This window comes from Gymnoscopelus braueri, assembly GCF_963280865.1.
Source record: "Gymnoscopelus braueri genome assembly, chromosome: 9".
NCBI classification, from domain to species: domain Eukaryota; kingdom Metazoa; phylum Chordata; class Actinopteri; order Myctophiformes; family Myctophidae; genus Gymnoscopelus; species Gymnoscopelus braueri.
Genome location: NC_137610.1, coordinates 19793374 through 19812352, shown reverse-complemented (window position 1 = coordinate 19812352; position 18979 = coordinate 19793374). Strand labels below are relative to the sequence as shown.

Genomic DNA, 18979 nt, shown 5'->3' with positions numbered 1-18979 from the left:
ATCATCCACCCTGAGGAGGGCCACGGCTGTTCTGCCTCATTTAAACCACGCTCTAGTCATTGAATCTGCTGGAGCGAGAGGGCAGCAGGAGAGAGGTGCTGATGTAACAGCAGGTGATGTATCACTTAACTGGAGAGGGAGTCTAGGGATTGGTTGAGTCTAAGGGGATGCCAAACAAAGGGGCAGGGCCAATATTCTGCTGTTATGAGTTGAAGTCTTTTACAAAAGGTGTGGTATATGACTTTAACTCATTCACTGCCAGGCTTACTTCAAGCTTGTTGATCCCTATGCCACAGGCAGGAAAAATGGAAAAATGTGTTTTTTTTCTCCGTTTACATTTTAACATTGAAGTGGATGGAGCATTAACTTTTTGAAAATCGTTTTCTCCTAGTTCCTTTGAGATAAAAATAATAATAAAAATACCCCAAAATATATATATATATATTTGGAGAAAAAAAAAATTTAGTGACGTCAAAAGACGTCATTGGCACTAATGGCACACTGAAAACGGCCGTCAAAAGACGTCATTGGCACTCAATGAGTTAAAGACGAGCCCTTTTATAGTACTAGAGGTTCGGGCCGCTAAATGGCCCTCACATCTAGAGTTCGGCCCGCTATGGGGCCCTCATGCCGATCCGACCAATATGTCTGAGTCATAGTGTCGGGGTACCCGTTGTACCCGTCTGTCTGTGTCCCTTTTGTGCCCAAATATGGAGATCCCTGATGTCATCAGTATATGCCCATATATTGGAATACCCATATATGGGGCATGTTGGTCGCATTGGCGGTTCTGCACAACTGGATATCCTAACTAATCAACGGCAGGCACCGCACTCCCTCTGTATCTGTCAGTCCTTGTCCCTTTCATTCCCATACATGGAGATGTCATCAAGATATGCCCCTGTATGGGCATGCCTCCTTTTGTGCCCATATATGGAGCTAACTGATTTGTTTGCGCCTGATGCCATGACGACACATTGAGGTTAGATAACACACTCCATATTTGGGAGTAGCGCATTGCGATGCGCGCCTAGTTTGAAGTCGGTCAGTCCCATTGGCTAGGCTATATGCACGTGACCACATATGGGCAGGTCGGATCTATGGCCCAAGACCGGATCTCCATATATGCATATATATGGGAATATCAGTCCCGCCCTCCCATTAGGCCTAACAAAATAAAACTTTGGTTTCCGGTTGGCTGTCATTTTAGGGCTGAGTAGGTAGGGAATTTATTTTATTTTATTTTTATTTTTATTTTTTTGTGGGAATGACGGGTAGCAATTTTATTTTTTATTTTATTTTATTTCCTCATGGGAAGGATGGGTAGGTCGTTTTTTTTTTTTTTTTTTTTTTTTCCTATGGCAATGATCGATATTAATGCTTCTTTTTTAATATATTCTATGTTTTCCTGAGTTACCAATTTCTAAATCATTAAATGGTTCATGTACACTGCACTTACAAAATAGTGTCTGAAAACAACAAACAATAATCAATTGAAAACTTTGAATAGAATGTCCACACACTGGTTGAATACTTTTGAGTTTTAATTCAACTCTAAGTAAAGTACCAAAGTAAAGTGCTGTATCACTCACATACCAAAAATATTAATACAAAACAAACATCTTCAAGTAAACGGTCCATGAAAAGTTCACAGACCTTTTTAAATGACAAACATTTCAAATTAAACTTTTTTCCCCCTTTCCAATGTTCAACAATGCAATATTTGAGAGAATGTAGCTATTAAAATATATGACACTGTTCCCCAGACAACTGAATTGTAAAACACAAAGACTACAGACCAATTTTGTTTTGTCTATCTCAATGGTGGCCAATTTAGACCTACAGTATTCCACAGCAGCCATCTTGATGTGTCAATGGGTAACATGGGTGTATTTTAAGTAAGTAATTTTAAGTCCCCATTCAAATGGGTGGGCTTATATTGACTCTTAATTACACCTGACTGTGTAAATACCCATTGATGACTGACAGGTCAAAGTTGTTTATTTTACTTTTTTGAATTGTTCAAAACCTTGAAAAGCACTATGAATTTGATGTATTATGAAATAGGTAAATAGGTCTTTATTGGCCACCATTGATACATGCATGTGTAAACAAAAGTGCAGTGGTGGAAAAAGTACTCAAATGTTTTACTTAAGTGAAAGTATGAATACTGCAATGTAGAAGTACTCTGTTACAAGTAAAAGTCCGCAATTCAAAATGTACTTGAGTAAAAGTACAAAAGTATTGGTATCAAAATGTACTTAAAGTACCAAAAGTAGAAGTACTAAAATGTAAAAAAAATAAATAGCAGATCTACAAGCTCACAACGTGTCGCCATTGTGAGCTTGTAGATCGGCTATTTTCAAATAGCCTATGTATAAAATAGGGCTAAAGTGGTTAATGTATGTTTTATAATATACAAATGTATATCTGAAAAGTAACTAGTAACTACGGTTTTCAAATAATTGTAGTGGAGTAAAAGTACAATATTTGCCTCTGAGATGTAGTGGAGTAGAAGTAAAAGTGTTGGAAATTGGAAATACTGAAGTAAAGTACAAATACCTCAAAATTGTACTTAAGTACAGTACTTGAGTAAATGTACTTAGTTACTTTACACCACTGCAAAAGTGGTCTGTAGCCTTTGTGTCATGGCCCCATTCTATTTAGTGGACTATAGAGCACTTGCAAATGTAGTCCTAGACGATTTTAATAGGGGTTTCAAATTGTCTGATTTCATATGTTTCTATGCAGTAGAATAGTAACTTTCCACCACTGCCTATTTGTCGAGACTATACTAGAAGGCTTTGTCTAAACGGGGAATATTATTTACCCCATGCGCAGAGTGCTGGTGATGTTAGTGACACAAAAACACATAGGTAACGTTTGCTAGCTTTCTCACACTGTCACAGTAACGTCAGCTGAACTTTACAGTCAGTAGATGGGATCCGCAGGTCGTCGTCTCTGGGTACATCCACACATCTCCATCAAGTTGTCGTACGGACGACGGAAGTCCCATCCACTCCCATGTTAAGTTTAAAACCGGAAGTACCGTTCCGGGTTTTTTTTTAACATGGGAGTGAACGGGGCTACCGTCACGTAGCGTACCGTTGCACGCTAGCGTACGGACATGTGTGGATGCACCCTCTGGGACCGAGAAGCCGACTTGTCTCTCTCGTAGAAAGTTTAGTACGTCGTTAAACAATTCCTCCTTTTTGTTCTGAGCTTGTTTGGCGGTGGGCAAGTGCACGTTATGTTGCTTCCTCCTCGCATCTCAGGGCTAAATATTTAAGTTGAACATGGCCAAAACAGACCCAGCCTGAGAGGCTAGAGGCTCGGTGTGCGTAGAGAGTATGTCGACTGAGATGTGGGTCCATGTATCCGCTCGGTCGTGTCTCTGCTGCAGATGAAAACTGACATCGGCACTGTTTCACCTCCTTAATTATGTCTGCAAACGTTTTAGAAGTCAAGCGAATTATTTTAGGAGGTGGTTTGCACGGGCAGACGACAGACACTGTACACAGGTCCATGGCTGGAGGAGGACATGCATGTGCTGCTGTTGTTGTTAATGTGCGCCCGGCTGCGCCCGCCGTCTCCTCGCGATGATGCAATGACGCATGAATAGTAAAACAAAACATTTGCGCACATGATATTTTAGACGAAAGAAAACTTTGATTAAACTTCGCGAATGTGGTCGCACCAAATATATTTTTTGTAAGACGTTTTTGATCGACTCGGTCGGATTTTGACTTAATTTTTTTATTTATTTTTTTTCACTCCAAATGCCAATAAAATCATCTGGGTCGCGCGTATTTAATAGGGTCGGTCGCCAACCGGAAACCAACATATTATTTTGTTAGGCCTTAGCCATTAGCGTCGGGTCGCGGGGGCAACAGTTCCAGCAGAGAGCTCCAGCCTTCCCTCTCCTGAGCAACATTAGCCACTTCCTCCTGGGGGATTCCGAGGCGTTCCCAGGCCAGTGTGGAGATGTAATCCCCCATCTGGTCCTTGGTCTACGCCGGGGTCTCTTCCCAGTGGGACGAGCAGCGAGGACCTCCCTAGGGAGACGCTCGGGAGGCATCCGTACTAGATGCCCGAACCACCTAAGCTGGCTCCTTTCCAAGCGAATGTAGGCAAATGGTCACTGGTTTGTAGTCCATTTCAGTGGATGTGGTTGCTGGTCACACATGAAACACATGGTTGTTGGTCACGCTCACTAAGAAAACTACAGCCAATGACAGCCAAGTGGGGTCAACCTTGGTTGACGCCAGATCAAAGTTCACCAAAGTTTAACTCCACGCTCCATGTGAATATGCTTCACAATGGGAAGCGAATGGTTTATTAGCCCCTTTGCTCACATATAGAATTGAAGTGATGAGAGGCGAATATTAAATTTGTGCATGTGCTGACCCCTGTGTATTTAAGGGACCATAGCATCTGTAGCTCATTGAACATCTCGTACTCGTACTTACTGCTGACCATTTTCCTCATACGTGGCTTTTCATTTGGAAGTTTCAACTAATCCAACACCCTCACCCTGCACTGTTATTTTTATTGTTGCGTTTGCAAGTATGGATTGATTTGAAAAGTCTGGCCAAACATAGTCCCTTGAGATTTATGAACAATATTCAAATGTCCACAACTTATTATTTGTGCAATCAGGTTCAGCCAACATTGACTCAGTTATTCAAGTAAGCATGGTAATTGTTTAATGACTTTGAAGAACAGGTAAACAAACAAACAAAAATATAGTCCTAAACGGAATGGTCTATGTTTGTTATGTACAATAATACGTATGGCCAAAGCTGTGAAAAGACAATTACATGTATTGGCGTTCATTAAGATAACCCTTTTCCCTGTGATGCGTTATGGAGTAAACAAACATTAATTTAATTAACATCATTAATTAATCTGAAGAAATCTATTTGAAACGTCTGCTCCCTTGCTGGAAGAACAACAACTGCGTCCCCTTTATGAACAGCAGAACAAAATAGCGACTCTAACCCCTCCACACAACATTTGCCAACTAAAATGAAACATGATGATGTTCTTGTCACCCTCTTAAGTTCCACCACCCCCTCGTTTTTCATCATTCGCTCTAGTGATTTAAAGAAAGGATGTTTGTGGCAGTACTGGCTACTGGGCCGTGCATCACCACAGCGCTTCAGGTCATAAAAAGCACCAACAAGTGCAACAGGCGCGGCGCCTGGTGCTGCGATATCGCGCTGGGAACGGCTCCATCGGCTAAGCTCGTTTCCAGCGCAGCAGTGAGAGCGGCCTCTCTGGTCTGTCCGAGGCTCCCAATTAGAGCCCTGTAGCTTTGTTTGTGAGCTCTATGAGCAGAGCCGCTCACCACAGTGTCAAACCTCAGCCAAAAGCCTGTGTCTCACATTCCAGACCATTACTCCATGGCTGTACGGCGTCAACAAGTAAATGCCTTGCAGCGGTTCAAGGAGCATCCATCCCACTTAATGTGTTTATTTCCTGTTTGTGTGTGTCTGCGACTGTGTTTGTGTGCGTGTGTGTGTATGAGAATGCAAGATGAACTATCCACAAGGATTTATTTGTGCATCCACATTTGATGCTATTTCGTGTGTGTGTGTGTGTGTGTGTGTGTGTGTGTGTGTGTGTGTGTGTGTGTGTGTGTGTGTGTGTGTGTGTGTGTGTGTGTGTGTGTGTGTGTGTGTGTGTGTGTGTGTGTGTGTGTGTGTGTGTGTGTGTGTGTGTGTGTGTGTGTGTGTGTGTGCGTGTGTGCGTGCGTGTCCTTATCATGCCCTAGAGTAATTATTCAGCCCTAGACTGACTCCTTTTGCCTGCTAGACTGCTATCAGTGAATGACCCCCCTGTGTATTTGTATTCATGAGATTGTCCTCTGTTTATTTGCTCTGGGATTGATACAGCTATAGAAATGGAGCCTCCGTTTAATATGTTCTTTCTTCAGAAGGTGGTAGATTATAATAGCCTCGCCTTTTGACATCTATGATTATCTCTTGAATGCAATATCCTTCTAGGGCGGCAGCAGTGGCTCGGGAGGTAGAGCGGCCGTCTCGGAACCAGAAGGTTCGATCCCCGGCTCCTCCTGGCTTCATGTCGAAGTGTCCTTTAGCAAGACACTGGAACCCTACGTAACTGCTCTTGAAGAGCAGGTTCCTTGCATGGTTGCACATTTTATAATGGATAAAGGTGCTATAGGAATGCAATTTAAGACAGTTTATCATCGAAGAGTTCAAATTCTGTATGGACTGAGATTGTAATAAATGGCCCTCTTCCTTCCCCTCTCTTTTTCTCTCTCTATCTTTCTATCAGAGAGCCAGCTGCTCCCGGGGAATAACTTCACCACGGAGTGTAACATCCCAGGAAACTTCATGTGTGGAGACGGGAAGTGTGTCCCGGGAGGGTGGCAGTGTGACGGACTGCCCGACTGCTTTGACAAGAGTGACGAGAAAGGCTGTCGTAAGTCTCCAACACTTTCAAGCCCTAACGAGTGCCTTTAGCCAAGACAGATACAGTAGCCTATATTTTACAGTCACGTATTGCATCAGCTACCCTCTTCCTCGGATCCAACTGCACTGTTCTGGCTCTCCTCTACTTCGCTAGCCGTCCAGCCATAATGGCTGTTTAACCCATTCAATCTGGGAACGCATCTGTGCAATTTTAAGATTTCTTTGGCTATTAGAAAATAGCAGATCTACAAGCTCATACTCCAGCACCGAGTCCCGCGCTACGAGCCTGTAGATCTGCTATTCTTTTTTTTTATTGTGAAAATGTTTTCAAATCTTTACAAATGTCTTCTACATCCTAACAGTTTTCTGAAAAATTTATGTTGCTAAAATATCAGTTTTTCATGTCAAGGACCACCCAAAATGATATGTATTTGGCTGCCGACCCCCATCAAAATATGTTGTTCCAGGGACCCCCCCAGAAGCAAAGATTTGAGTTAAAAAATTGCTTTAGAAAATATATACTGTATATTCAAAGATTTGCACACATTTTCACGATGTTTCAAAAATAGCCAAAATATAAAATAATCATAGTTAAAGTGGTTACAGAGATGCGTTCCCGGTTTTAATGGATTAAACTCACCGCAAGTGAATGAACTTGCTGAAATGAGCTTCAGTCTTCCAGTCCCCTCAGCCCCAGTGTATAGCAGGTGGGCGAAAAAAGTAACATCATCAAAGCGTACGGCCGATTACCGTCTGTGTGCTGGAAATAACGCACGCGACGCTTAAAGTAATACTAGGTAACGTTTTCAACAAAACTAAAGTTAAATTGTATATCTTTTGCGAGTGGCAAAAGTTTCACAACACCCACTCCGTGAATTTCACCCCCGGAAGCCTTTTATTTATATATTTTCTATTGAACGTGTACGGGGGGGACTTTCCCGGGAAAATGACGTTCCTGGCCAACGTCATGACGTCGTGGCCGACGTCCTCAGGAACTACCGCAACGGTTTCCTGTTTGGCCAGGAACTACCGCGCTATTAACAAAAAGGAACCTCACGCTGATTTTAAGATAATGTAGGATTGGAAGATCGAAAAAGAACAGAAAAAGAAAGCACAGCTCATGGTAACTAATGCTCCACTGGCTAAGAGAAACGATCCGTAGATAGTATAAAACAATTAAAAGATCGCTTTTTGAAACGCTTCCGGCTTCCGGTGAAAACGAATGGAATTCTGGGTAATCGAGGACTAGGGAAATTGTATGCAGTGACGGTAGTGACCAGCAGAGGTTGCTAAAAATCGTTATTTGTGATTCTGCATTGTACAACTTTAATGTAATGTTTCTGTAATGTTTTGGGTTTGATCGTCAAAGACGTCAGCCAGCTTTGATCTTTCCTCCCAACCAACTCCACTTAAAGATTGGAATGTTGTAGGTGGACTTTGCACCCTTGCTTTATTGAAGGGGAATAACTTGCTCTCTTATGTTTTCCTCTCTCTAGAATTGTGAACACACACACACACACACACACACACACACACACACACACACACACACACACACACACACACACACACACACACACACACACACACACACACACACACACACACACACACACTTTCCATCTTCATCCCACATCTTCTTAGCTCATGCTTCACATTATAGAGGCTTGTTTTCAATTAAAACTCAAGTCACCTTCTCGTTGGTGTCGGTAGGGATTCAGCTTTCTTATCCCTGCCAAGTCCCTGCCCCACCTCCTTCTCCCCCTCTAAACTCCTCGTTCCTCCTCTCTACCCCCCCGTCCCTCGATCCAGAGACTTCTGGGCGTCTCCGGTGACAATCACATATGGCTTGTCCTTTTATTCTGTCACCTCTCCTCCTCCTCCTCCCCTTAACTCCAACTCGTCCTCCCCCAGCAGTCAGTTCTGTCACTGCATCCTCTCTCGCTCTCTCTCTCCTTCTCTCTCTCTCTGGCAGCTTGGGGAGTCGGAAGACACTCTTGACAAAATTCGCAAACGGGAGACCATGTCCCATGACACGTCAGCACAAAGTTACACACACACGCCCACGCCAGTCCCTCAAACCAAAACTTTTCACTTGTCAGCTGTCTTCTCAGTTTGAGCCGTCTTGGCCATTCCACGTTACTTTCCCTTACCTTCCCTTTTTTTCTCCTTTCCTTTTCTTGCATTCCACCCCGCCCACTATTTGACCCCTAGATATAAAATGCTGAAAAATCATTGTTTTTCATTTCATCATTTTGCTTCTTGTAACTGTATGAGTGAGTGACAAATAAATCCTCCTTTGTTCTTGATCTTGATCTTGATCTTGATTCTTGAGTATGCCCGTGATCAAATGTGTCGTTTCACCTCATTGGGCCTAGTAGGTTCAATATCGGCGAAGTTTCTCTTTAAAGGTTTCATGACATGCTAGTTTACAAAACATTAAAAGCCTTTTCAGCTGCAATGAAAAAAAAAACTATCTGCCTGTGAGTGTCACTGTTGAGGGATTTTGCCTGTCAATCATCGCCTCTGCTCCGCCCCTCAAAGGAGAAGGATGGGGGAGAAAAAAACCTGCCATGGCTCGCTGGAGTGGATTTTTCAGTTAAAAAACTCAGTGCCAATGAAATAAAAAAATATGTTTGTGCTATGCCAGCAATTTTTCAATTTTCTTACCTTTTTCAAGTAGTCACAGAATTTTTATCTCCAGTATAATCGATTCCCTGATGGGTGCTAATCACTGAGGTTTGCACTGTGTTGTTTCACAAATGTCAACTAGGTCATCGCAACCTTGTTGACATTAATTGTCTGCCTTTGAAAATAACATGTCTGGGCCAAAAATACATAGTAAAAAAAAGTGCTCAGGAGCCAAGATACAGCCTTTTTCAGTAATAAGTTAAACAAGAAGTGAATAGAGCAGCAAATCTTTTTTTTTTTTTTTTTACATTATTTTTTTCAAAAACACGTCAAACACGTCATTGGCACGTTGCACCATTGCGGTAAAACATGTGAAACACGTCAATTGCACTCAATGAGTTAATACACATTTGAAGAACCATGATAAAGACTTTTAATGTTTTGTAAACCAGCATGTCATGAAACCTTTTAAGAGAGAGAAGCAAGGGCCATGATCCCGGGTGAAGGTATGTGCTCCGGAGAGTTGCTCTGCTCCTTAACCTGCAATGACCCCAACAGAGCCATCACACAGAAGAACTAGGGTTACCGTCGAGGTGTGGGGATTTTCCCACCAACTAAATGCATGCGCATAGCCTACTTTAATTCATTTAATTAATTCATTGGGTGCCATCCATCGATCTTGTGCCGTCTGCTTGTCTGCTTTAAATAACTTCATTAACATAACGTCAAACAGTATGTGTCCTATTGAACATGCCTGGCATTGAGCCAGACACAAACAGGAAATAAGTTTGGTTGAGAGTACATCTTCTACAGGTTGTTGTAAAGTAGCCTAAATAATGTAATTGTACTCATGGCGGTATAAGCTCGTGCTTAGTTCAAATAAGCTGTTGTCAAGTAAACTTTTTTTAGAGCCTTCCTTCTACCTCAACTATAGTAATGTGGCAAGTGAAATGACTTGCGCTCGTGCTGTGAGCAGCCTACTGTAGGTGCAAACAGAGACGAGGCTGGAACAGTCATCTTCACGTAATAATTGTACCGCCTGTCATTCAACTAAGTATTGATATCACGCTTAGTATGTAACAAGAATGTAGGTTGCACACAAAAATTAACTAAAAGTGTTTTACTCAACACATCACGTAACACCGGACACCGCAGCAACCCTAAAAGGAACATGACAAAAAATCCACACCTACTGTAGATGCAAATTAATTCACATTTAAAATTGTCCTCCTGGTGCCATGTCCACTGCCCAGAGAGCCACCCATTATGCAAAGTATTCCTCCATTTGTTAGATTGTGGAATAAGCTTATAAATCTCGCTTCTCTGGCTGATATTTCTGACGTTGTTAAGTCATGGTTGTTGGAATTTTGTTCATAAAATCTTTTCTCCAGTGACTATTAATTATAATGTTAAGGTAGGCATATACTGCGTCATACCATAGTGCATAGTCAATGAGCGAAATATGCCGGAATGGTCATTTAAAATGATTAAATTTGAACCTTGCAATAACGGATATGTTTCGGTTTATTGTTGATACCGCAGGTGGGATGGCACAGCTAATGCTAAAGATGAGCTGCCAGGCAGAATAATTCTCTGGCTGTGAGCGAGCTATGTTTGTTTGTTGTCATCTACGTATATATTTGCCACTGCAACATAAGTGTGCCCTATTATCCTCAAATAGATGCTTGAGTGTCACCTGATATCTCTGGTGACTGCCGTAGAAAATCCCCTACGAAACTACCCTTCTTTGTTAACTACTGTGCTGGAAAAAGGGAGGGGAGGGATAGATAGAAGAGGACAGGAATGAAGGAGAGATGAAGGGAGGGATGCTCATTACCGGAGGGTGGAGTGAGAACTGCGTCTGGATGGCTGTTATCTGAAGAGCACAGAGAGTCTGCAGAACGAGCGGCTGCAACGCTGGATTTTTCTGCAGGCAGGATTGTAATTAAAGCCCCAGCTAAAACAGCCGTTCCACTTTGTAGTCGTGCAGTTTCTTTTAGGCCAAGTGGGATGGTAGAGCCACAACATTTGGCAGACTGAGAGCAATACCTCAGATTCCTGTATCACTCAGTGATACTTACAGTCCCTCTGGCAATCACTAACGACATTAATGTCCAGGTTGATCAATGCAGACCACAAATATGACAGGATATTATATTTTCTCTCATCTTTTAGCATAAGACGGGTCACCAGACTGTTTCCACCCCCATTCTTTCCTGTACCTCTGCCAAGTTGGTGCGTTACCGACCACTTGGCCCAGTGTGGACCATTTTTCTTTACAGTTTAAAGTGCCTGGACATAAGACTATTATCATTACCCCCTACTTTCCCTCTTGAAGACAGACATATTTAGCACGTGTATTTCTTTTACCCAGTTAAAGCCAGGCTATTTAGCCAGGAGATTGTGTTGACGGTGGGTGTCTCTCACCCGATGTGGACTCATTCAGAGCTGGAGGTAAAGGTCAATGAGAATCCCCCGGTGTCTCACTAATGAGAGTTCTCGTTTTAGGAAAGCGTGCAGCCGAGGGGAAAGCAGTGCTGAGAGCAAACCCATTTGGACTTTCAAACTGCTCATTAATACACTCGATGAGTATGTTTTGGTAGATAGAAGTGTGTGTGCGCGCGCACACACACACACACACACACACACACACACACACTTACACACTTACACACTTACACATGCAGATGCTCACAAGGCAAGTCCGATTCATTTTAGTGTCCGTTCATTCCTCACATAGCTCACCTCGGCATTAAGTGACCTGAACCAGGAAAAACAACCTCCTCTCTCGCTTCGCTGGATGACCTGGGCACTCAATAGGCCATCACCATGGCAACAGCAGGTTTATAACTTCAGAGTGTTGTTCTGAACTCCACTTCAGTGTGGTAAGACTCTCCTTCAGTTTTAGTCTATATTTATAGTCTTAATAGCTGCATTGCAGCGCTTCACGCCTTGCAGGCCCGCTGCACATCTCTCTCCCTCACTCTGCCCAACAGAAGGGATGTTTATTCACCTAGACAAGACAGACTTCTCCTCTGTCTGTCAAACATGTCTGCTCCTTTCTGTTTGTTTGCTGCCTGCCTCCCCCTCCAGCAGCACAAGGGTCGGCAAGGGTCGTGTAAATACTTTAGCTGGCTCTAAATAGCAGGCCACGTCAACAGGAACGAGTAAAGCCAGATTTATATACTTTGTCGTACGACATCTTTGCACACCGGAAATAGCCGATCTACAAGCTCACAGCGCGTCGCTCATAAGATCTGCTATTTTTGTAAGCCTTCGTTTTTTTTTATTTCATTAATGTTGACCTGGTACGCCCAACCTATGGCCGCCATTACCTCAACCTGATTCGTTATTGTCTGAAATCAAGATCACTATTTTGTCTTATGCACAGAAAACAATGAAATTGTCATGGCCACCAAGGGTAGCAACTAAAAACCAGGAAGTAATGGATGTAGTTGTCAGATGATCTTCATGATATTTCAAGGCTCCCCCTCCATGTTTGTGTGTCACTTTGTTTTGAAAACTCATTATATAAGTGTGTGTGTGTGTGTGTGTGTGTGTGTGTGTGTGTGTGTGTGTGTGTGTGTGTGTGTGTGTGTGTGTGTGTGTGTGTGGGGGTGTGTGTGTGTGTGTGTGTGTGTGTGTGTGTGTGTGTGTGTGTTGGGCACCGGCCTACTCGGGAACGATGCGATTAGGGAACAATGCAAGTTGAGAATATATGCAATACCCGTTGTACACATTGTCAGAGTAGCCATTGTACCCGTTTGTCAGTCTGTGTCCCTTTTATGCCCATATATGGAGATCTCTGTATATATCTGTCTGTCTGTCAGTCTGCCGGTGTCTCTTTTATGCCCATATATATGGAGATCTCTGTATATGTCTGTCCCTGTACCTTTTTTGCCCATATTTGGTGATCCTTGATGTTGTCAGTACAGTATATGCCTATATATAGGCATATAGGTCGGATCATTTTGTCGTGGCGTACCAAAAGAATGATGCAGCAAGTTCCATACCTCTGAGCCTCTTTACAAGCTGACCTGCTAACTGTACCCAAGAGATAGTGCGTTGAAGTGAGCATTAACTGCGCTAATCAACAAACTTAGCGTTACTGTCAGGCAGAAACCTCTTATCTGCATTTTTGTGTTTTTCCGTAAATTAACGCCCTACTCGATCATGCTGCAGCCTCACACAAAATCATCAAAAGTAGCAGATCTACAAGCTCGAAACGCGGCGCGAAGCGACGCGTTTCGAGCTTGAAGATCTGCTACTTTTGCTATTTTTGAATTTGAATCCTGAAAAGTAACGGCTTTGGACATATGAGGTTTCCACCCGACAGAGGCGTTATCCTACATGGCAGAGGGGGAAATTGCTGGAGAACTCTTGGGATGGCTTGGTGGTGATTTAGATATCAAGGTCCTTCAACACACACACACATGCCATGGGGGTGGTGGGGAGGGGGTGGTGGTGTGTGCAGTGCTTGGGCTTGGCTACGATTAGGCGCGTGTGTTATTGCGATAAGGAGATTGACCAATGCACCGACTCTAATGGAAAGGAGCGTGCGTGATTTTTCCACTGTTTTGTTCTGTGTGCTGCTATGTTCTGCTGTGCTCTACTTCAGTGGTGCTCAAACTTTTTCATGTCAAGGACCCCCAAATTGACATTTATTAGCCCGCGGACCCCCATTTGAAAAGATATGCCAGGGACCCCCATAAGAAAATAATGTTACGGTTCTAGCTGTGATTTTCAACCATTTTAATTTCAAGGACCCCCAGTTTGACATGCATTTAGGCTGGGATCCCCATTTAATGGCATTTCTATCTCTGGGACCCCTATTTATGTTGTAAAATCCATGTTTATTTAACTCTGAGAGTGTACAAACGGGTCCATTTGGTTCCATTTGTACACTCTCTGAGTTACAGACCCATAAGGGTCCATTTGGTTCCTAACTATCTATCATTTAGGGGACCCCACTTTGAGAACCCCTGCTCTACTTTTGTGTGTGTGTGTGTGTGTGTGTGTGTGTGTGTGTGTGTGTGTGTGTGTGTGTGTGTGTGTGTGTGTGTGTGTGTGTGTGTGTGTGTGTGTGTGTGTGTGTGTGTGTGTGTGTGTGTGTGTGTGTGTCTGTGTGTGTGCACGTGTGTTGTACGTGTGTACATGGAGGCATTTTGTAGGCATTTTCAATTGCACAGAGCTTCGATGGGAGAGAAACTTGGAGGGAGAAAAACAAAAATAGGATTGTGTTTTTGGGGACTTTGGAGACAGGAACCGTGACTTGGATCTATAGTGTCAGTCTTACTTGATCTGTGAAAAGCTAACTTATGCAAAAACAGGGGAAGTGGACAAAGTGGAAAGAAGAGAAGGGAAGAATAATGGATGGGAGAGAGACGGTGAAGTGATAGCAGCGGGAAAAGATCACGAAAGGGAATCTGGGAAGATTTAATGGGACTGTGTCTGGTGCAGCCCAGACACTTAATGGATGACTGATCAATGATGTGGTGTAATTAATACCACGGAAAAGGGATGAAATATTGATTAGTGTCTCACCCACAGTCTCCCCATCTATCCCCCTCTCCCTCCCTGTGTGTGTGTGTGTCTCTCTCTCTCTCTCTCTCTCTCTCTCTCTCTCTCTCTCTCTCTCTCTCTCTCTCTCTCTCTCTCTCTCTCTCTCTCTGTATCTCTCTCTCTCTGTCTGTATCTCTCTCTCTCTCTCTCTCTCTCTCTCTCTCTCTCTCTCTCTCTCTCTCTCTCTCTCTCTGTATCTCTCTCTCTCTGACTCTTCCTCTCTCAACCTCTCTTGTTCTCTGACTTTCTCTCCCAGTTATCTTTCTGCTTGGAAGCCTCCATTGTGCCTTTGATGGCCACAAATGAAGCAAAAATGAGAACCGTGACATAGACGGACGAACAAGAAATGCGACAGCTCTGGATGTTCTAGACTACACTACATTGAGCACGGCCAGTTCAAACAAGGCTATTTAAGACATTTCTCGGCTGGGATGAATATTTCAGCAGATAGGTCACGCCCTGCTCTCTCAGCACACGTATTCCCGGCTCTCAACAAAAGTCTTCATATAGATACCACCAGATGGCTGGAGGAGTTTCATAATTGATATTTTGCACACATCTCTGGCATGTTATTTATATATATAGATATATATATATCTCCTTGTATGAACCTCACTCTTTTTGAAGCGACGGTTGCTGCTGCTGGCCTTGCAGGGGGAGTCAGGGGGTACCTTTAATGGCTGTGTGGATGAGTTGAGAGCCAGAATGCGCTCCGTGCCTCTTCCGCCAGAAGGTTATTGTATTGTACAAGCGGCGTGCTGGGGCACCGTGTGGCGAAATGTACAGATTGATTACTTTGATCCCCCCCGGCCTCCTTCCAGACTAGCCCCCAGACCCACCCACCCACCCCCACAATCCTGTCCTCCTGGCTTTCACCCTGACTCCATTACCTATTGATTTTCCTTCCTTCACAAATGCCCAGCAAGGTCAGAGAATCCTTTCAAGTCATCATCTGTCTGCTCACTGACTCTCTCTCTCTCTCTCTCTCTCCTCTCTCTTTCTACCGTGTCCTTTCATGTTGGTCTCTCTCCCTCTTTACTTTGTCCTGTCGATACCTGTACCTCTCTCTCCTCACCGTCGTCTCGCTCACGCATGCCTGTCACGACTCTGCCAACCTGTGCTGAATAAGTTTCTTTTCTGCTTTGGGGAATTGTGGCAGACGCAGAGACGACTGGGGAGAAGAGAGATGAAGGGCAGGAGAGGTGGTGCTGGGCCCTGGGCGAGGGGAGAGTCTACAGTCAAATCCTCAGTGTTCATTTAGCCCATTCGATACGGGAACGCATCGGTGTCATTTTAGATCTCTTTGGCTATTCAAAAATAGCAGATATGTGCCGCGCTATGACCTTGTAGATCTGCTATTTTTGGAAAATCAATATTTTTTTGCAAATCTTTGAATATAGGCCTATATATTTTTTAAGTGAACATTTGTAACTCAAATCTTTGCTTCTGGGGGGGGGGGTCGATGGAACAAAGCATTTTGAGATAGGGGTCCGTGGCCAAATACATACAGTATCTACATTTTCTTTCTAAATCCTAACCGTATGTTGCTACAGTATATCAGTGGTGCTCCAACTTTACCATGTCAAGAAGGACCCCTGAAATGATATGTATTTGGCCGCGGACCCCCATCTCAAAAGGTTTTGTTCCAGGGACTCCCAGAAGCAAAGATTTGAGTCACAGATTTTCGCTTTAAAAAATATATATATTCAACGATTTGCACAAATGTTCAAGATTTTCAAAAATAGCAGATCTACAAGCTTGTAGATCTGCAATTTTTTGAATAGCCAAAGAGAAAAAAAATGACACAGATGCGTTCTCGGATTGAATGGGTTAATTCTGAGAGTGTACAAGTCATAGTGCCGAAATCATCAATTAATAATGCGTGTGTTACACAGTTAGGTGTGCCAGTGTGATCCAGCCAAATGCCAATTGTCAATCAAGTCAATAGTATTGTACATTTTTGTGCGTATTGGCACAAATTGGCATAAATTACACCTATTATAAAGTTTATTAGCTGCACTGCAGTGCTTACATCACAGTGTCCCAAGTTTTGCCTAGCCCTTTACCCTTTCACTATTTGTTTCCCCTTTCCATGGCAGCAACCTCTCATAAGTGGCACAAAACTGGATTTGCAGGGACTGACGATAAACCTCTCCCAGGGGAAATCTAGATAGCGTGAACCTCTGCAAGAGATAGCGTGAACCCTCCACGCACATTACACTCTCTTGGGGAAACTCCTCTTTGTCCGGTGAACAGACTCCAGTCCATGTGTATCGGTGAAGAGGGACACACATGTCTGAATATAAGCGTGTGTGTGTGCAATCACGTGCACACGTCTCTCGTGGCGTGTTTTTGCTGCTGATGAAGTGTCTTACCTGGAGGAATCGGTTTGAGTATATTCACATTTGTTTTCATTTGTGCTGCCCCACTGAACACTGTGACAAAGTTTGGAAGCCGTTCAACACCCGCTCTGTGCTTTGTAAACAACTCTTATTTAGGCTTGGAGAAATGACAGAAATTTGGCGCGCAGCAAAGAAGTTCAAACTCAGTAAGTGTGACTGGAGAGGTGAGCGATGTGGACAAGTGTGCCATTTGCACAGGACCGGAAATTAATCAACATTGCAGGAGTTCAATTTATGCTTGACAAGTGCCAGAGACGGAAATGGGACACTTTCACGGAACGATTAACCGGAGATTTTTTTAATAATTGGAATCTGGGTTTGTGCTCTCATTTCTTGCACCCCCACCCCCTCTCCTAAATTGGCTCTCTATAATTAATGTTGCTAGGTTTTTATGTCCACCGCACAGCTCATGCAGTGAAGGACACGTTAACCCCAAATTCAGCAAAGCACATTAAACCAACTGCCCCCTGTAACTCTCCCCCCCCCCCCCCCACACACACACACGCACTAATTTTTCTGCATGAAATGACTGTTAATGTGACTTTTATATCAACTTGAAAAGTACAAACATGGCTCAGATACAGTATGCGTGCCAGGGATTACTGGTTGTAGCACTGAGCATTAAGAAGACTCAAGGAAGTGAAACGAGAGATATTTCAGTGATGACCCAAGGGTCCACGCGGCCTAACAAACATAAAAGCTCATTAGAGGGCTACGTTCGAACCAGAGAGCAGGCAATGTTGTACTTTATGAGCGGAGACTCAATATGTGCCCACGAGAATGGAACGTGTTTTTAATTTTCCACTACAAGAGCGCAGAGGAAGAAGAAGTGAAAGGATGCGAGCTGAAAAAAGAGACGGAAGAAAAAAGGGAAGATCTTGCCACTGTTTGTGGTCAGATGAGTTTCAATTTACTCCTGCGCAGTGCTGTGCCGTCTGTTTGTATCTTTTGTTTTATGTGTTGCTGCACGTTGGAGCTATACTCCTTCTCTAGAGTCTAATGAATGTGATATACAATGCAGACCTGGCTTTAAGCGTCCGGGTCTCTACTGTGCAGGTAAACAAAGGCTTGCCACACACACACACACACACACACACACACACACACACACACACACACACACACACACACACACACACACACACACACACACACACACACACACACACACACACACACACACACACACACACACACACACACACGCTTGCGCACACACACGCGCACACACACACATAGGCCCAGCTCCTCCCGCCCCTCAGCAGATTACATTTCATACTGGAGACAGGGTCTTCAAACTCTCGCTGGTTGTTATGCCTGCCCCTCCCTCCTCACTGCACATAATCGCCGCAGCTTGAAAGAACTCATAAATCAGCCTACCACAATGCATTGTGTGTTTGTGTTTGTGTGTGTGTGTGTGTGAGAGTGGGGTGGGGGGAAGGGGGATGTGCGCCCCTGGCATTTCAGATGGCATAACGCCAAGCCATGGGCTGGCCAATTCTACCCTTTGTGTTTCGGTGTGGGGAAAAACACATAGATTGTCTGTTGGTTAGCTGTGCGATGCCAGCTCACTTCGCTCTGCCCCTCCCTGTCTGTGTGGGTGTGAGTGGTGATGGTGAGTGGCTGCTACACTGGGTTTTAAATGTCTACTTACATGTACAGGACACATGTTATGCGTTACAATTATACCTAAGATCCAAACTTGTAGTTTTCACTGATCTTTCTCCAATAAGTGCTATTTTCATCCACATGTTGCTCCCACTTAGATGTAAAATAGAAACTTCTAGCTAGCCTGCGTGTGATAATGCAACCCCACCCCACACACACGCATACACAAGAAACGAATCTTACAATAGTCAAGATAAAAAGAGTTTTGCTAAACTTTTACCTTTGATCTATGATCATAAAAATAACAGTGGAACTGCTTGCTGCAAGGTTGTTTTC

At 43.6% G+C, this 18979-nt stretch overlaps 2 protein-coding genes across 2 annotated transcripts in view; both read left to right on the top strand.

The window, feature by feature from the left end:
* ldlrad3 (low density lipoprotein receptor class A domain containing 3) overlaps window positions 1-18979 on the top strand; it is a 101132-nt gene that overhangs the window by 30724 nt on the left and 51429 nt on the right. The window contains exon 2 of the mRNA XM_080438641.1: window positions 6304-6450. Within this exon, the coding sequence (XP_080294767.1) occupies window positions 6304-6450 (147 nt within the window). The remainder of the gene's footprint in view (window positions 1-6303; window positions 6451-18979) is intronic.
* Window positions 1-18979, top strand: part of pdhx (pyruvate dehydrogenase complex component X) — a 408353-nt gene that overhangs the window by 378116 nt on the left and 11258 nt on the right. The window lies entirely within an intron of this gene.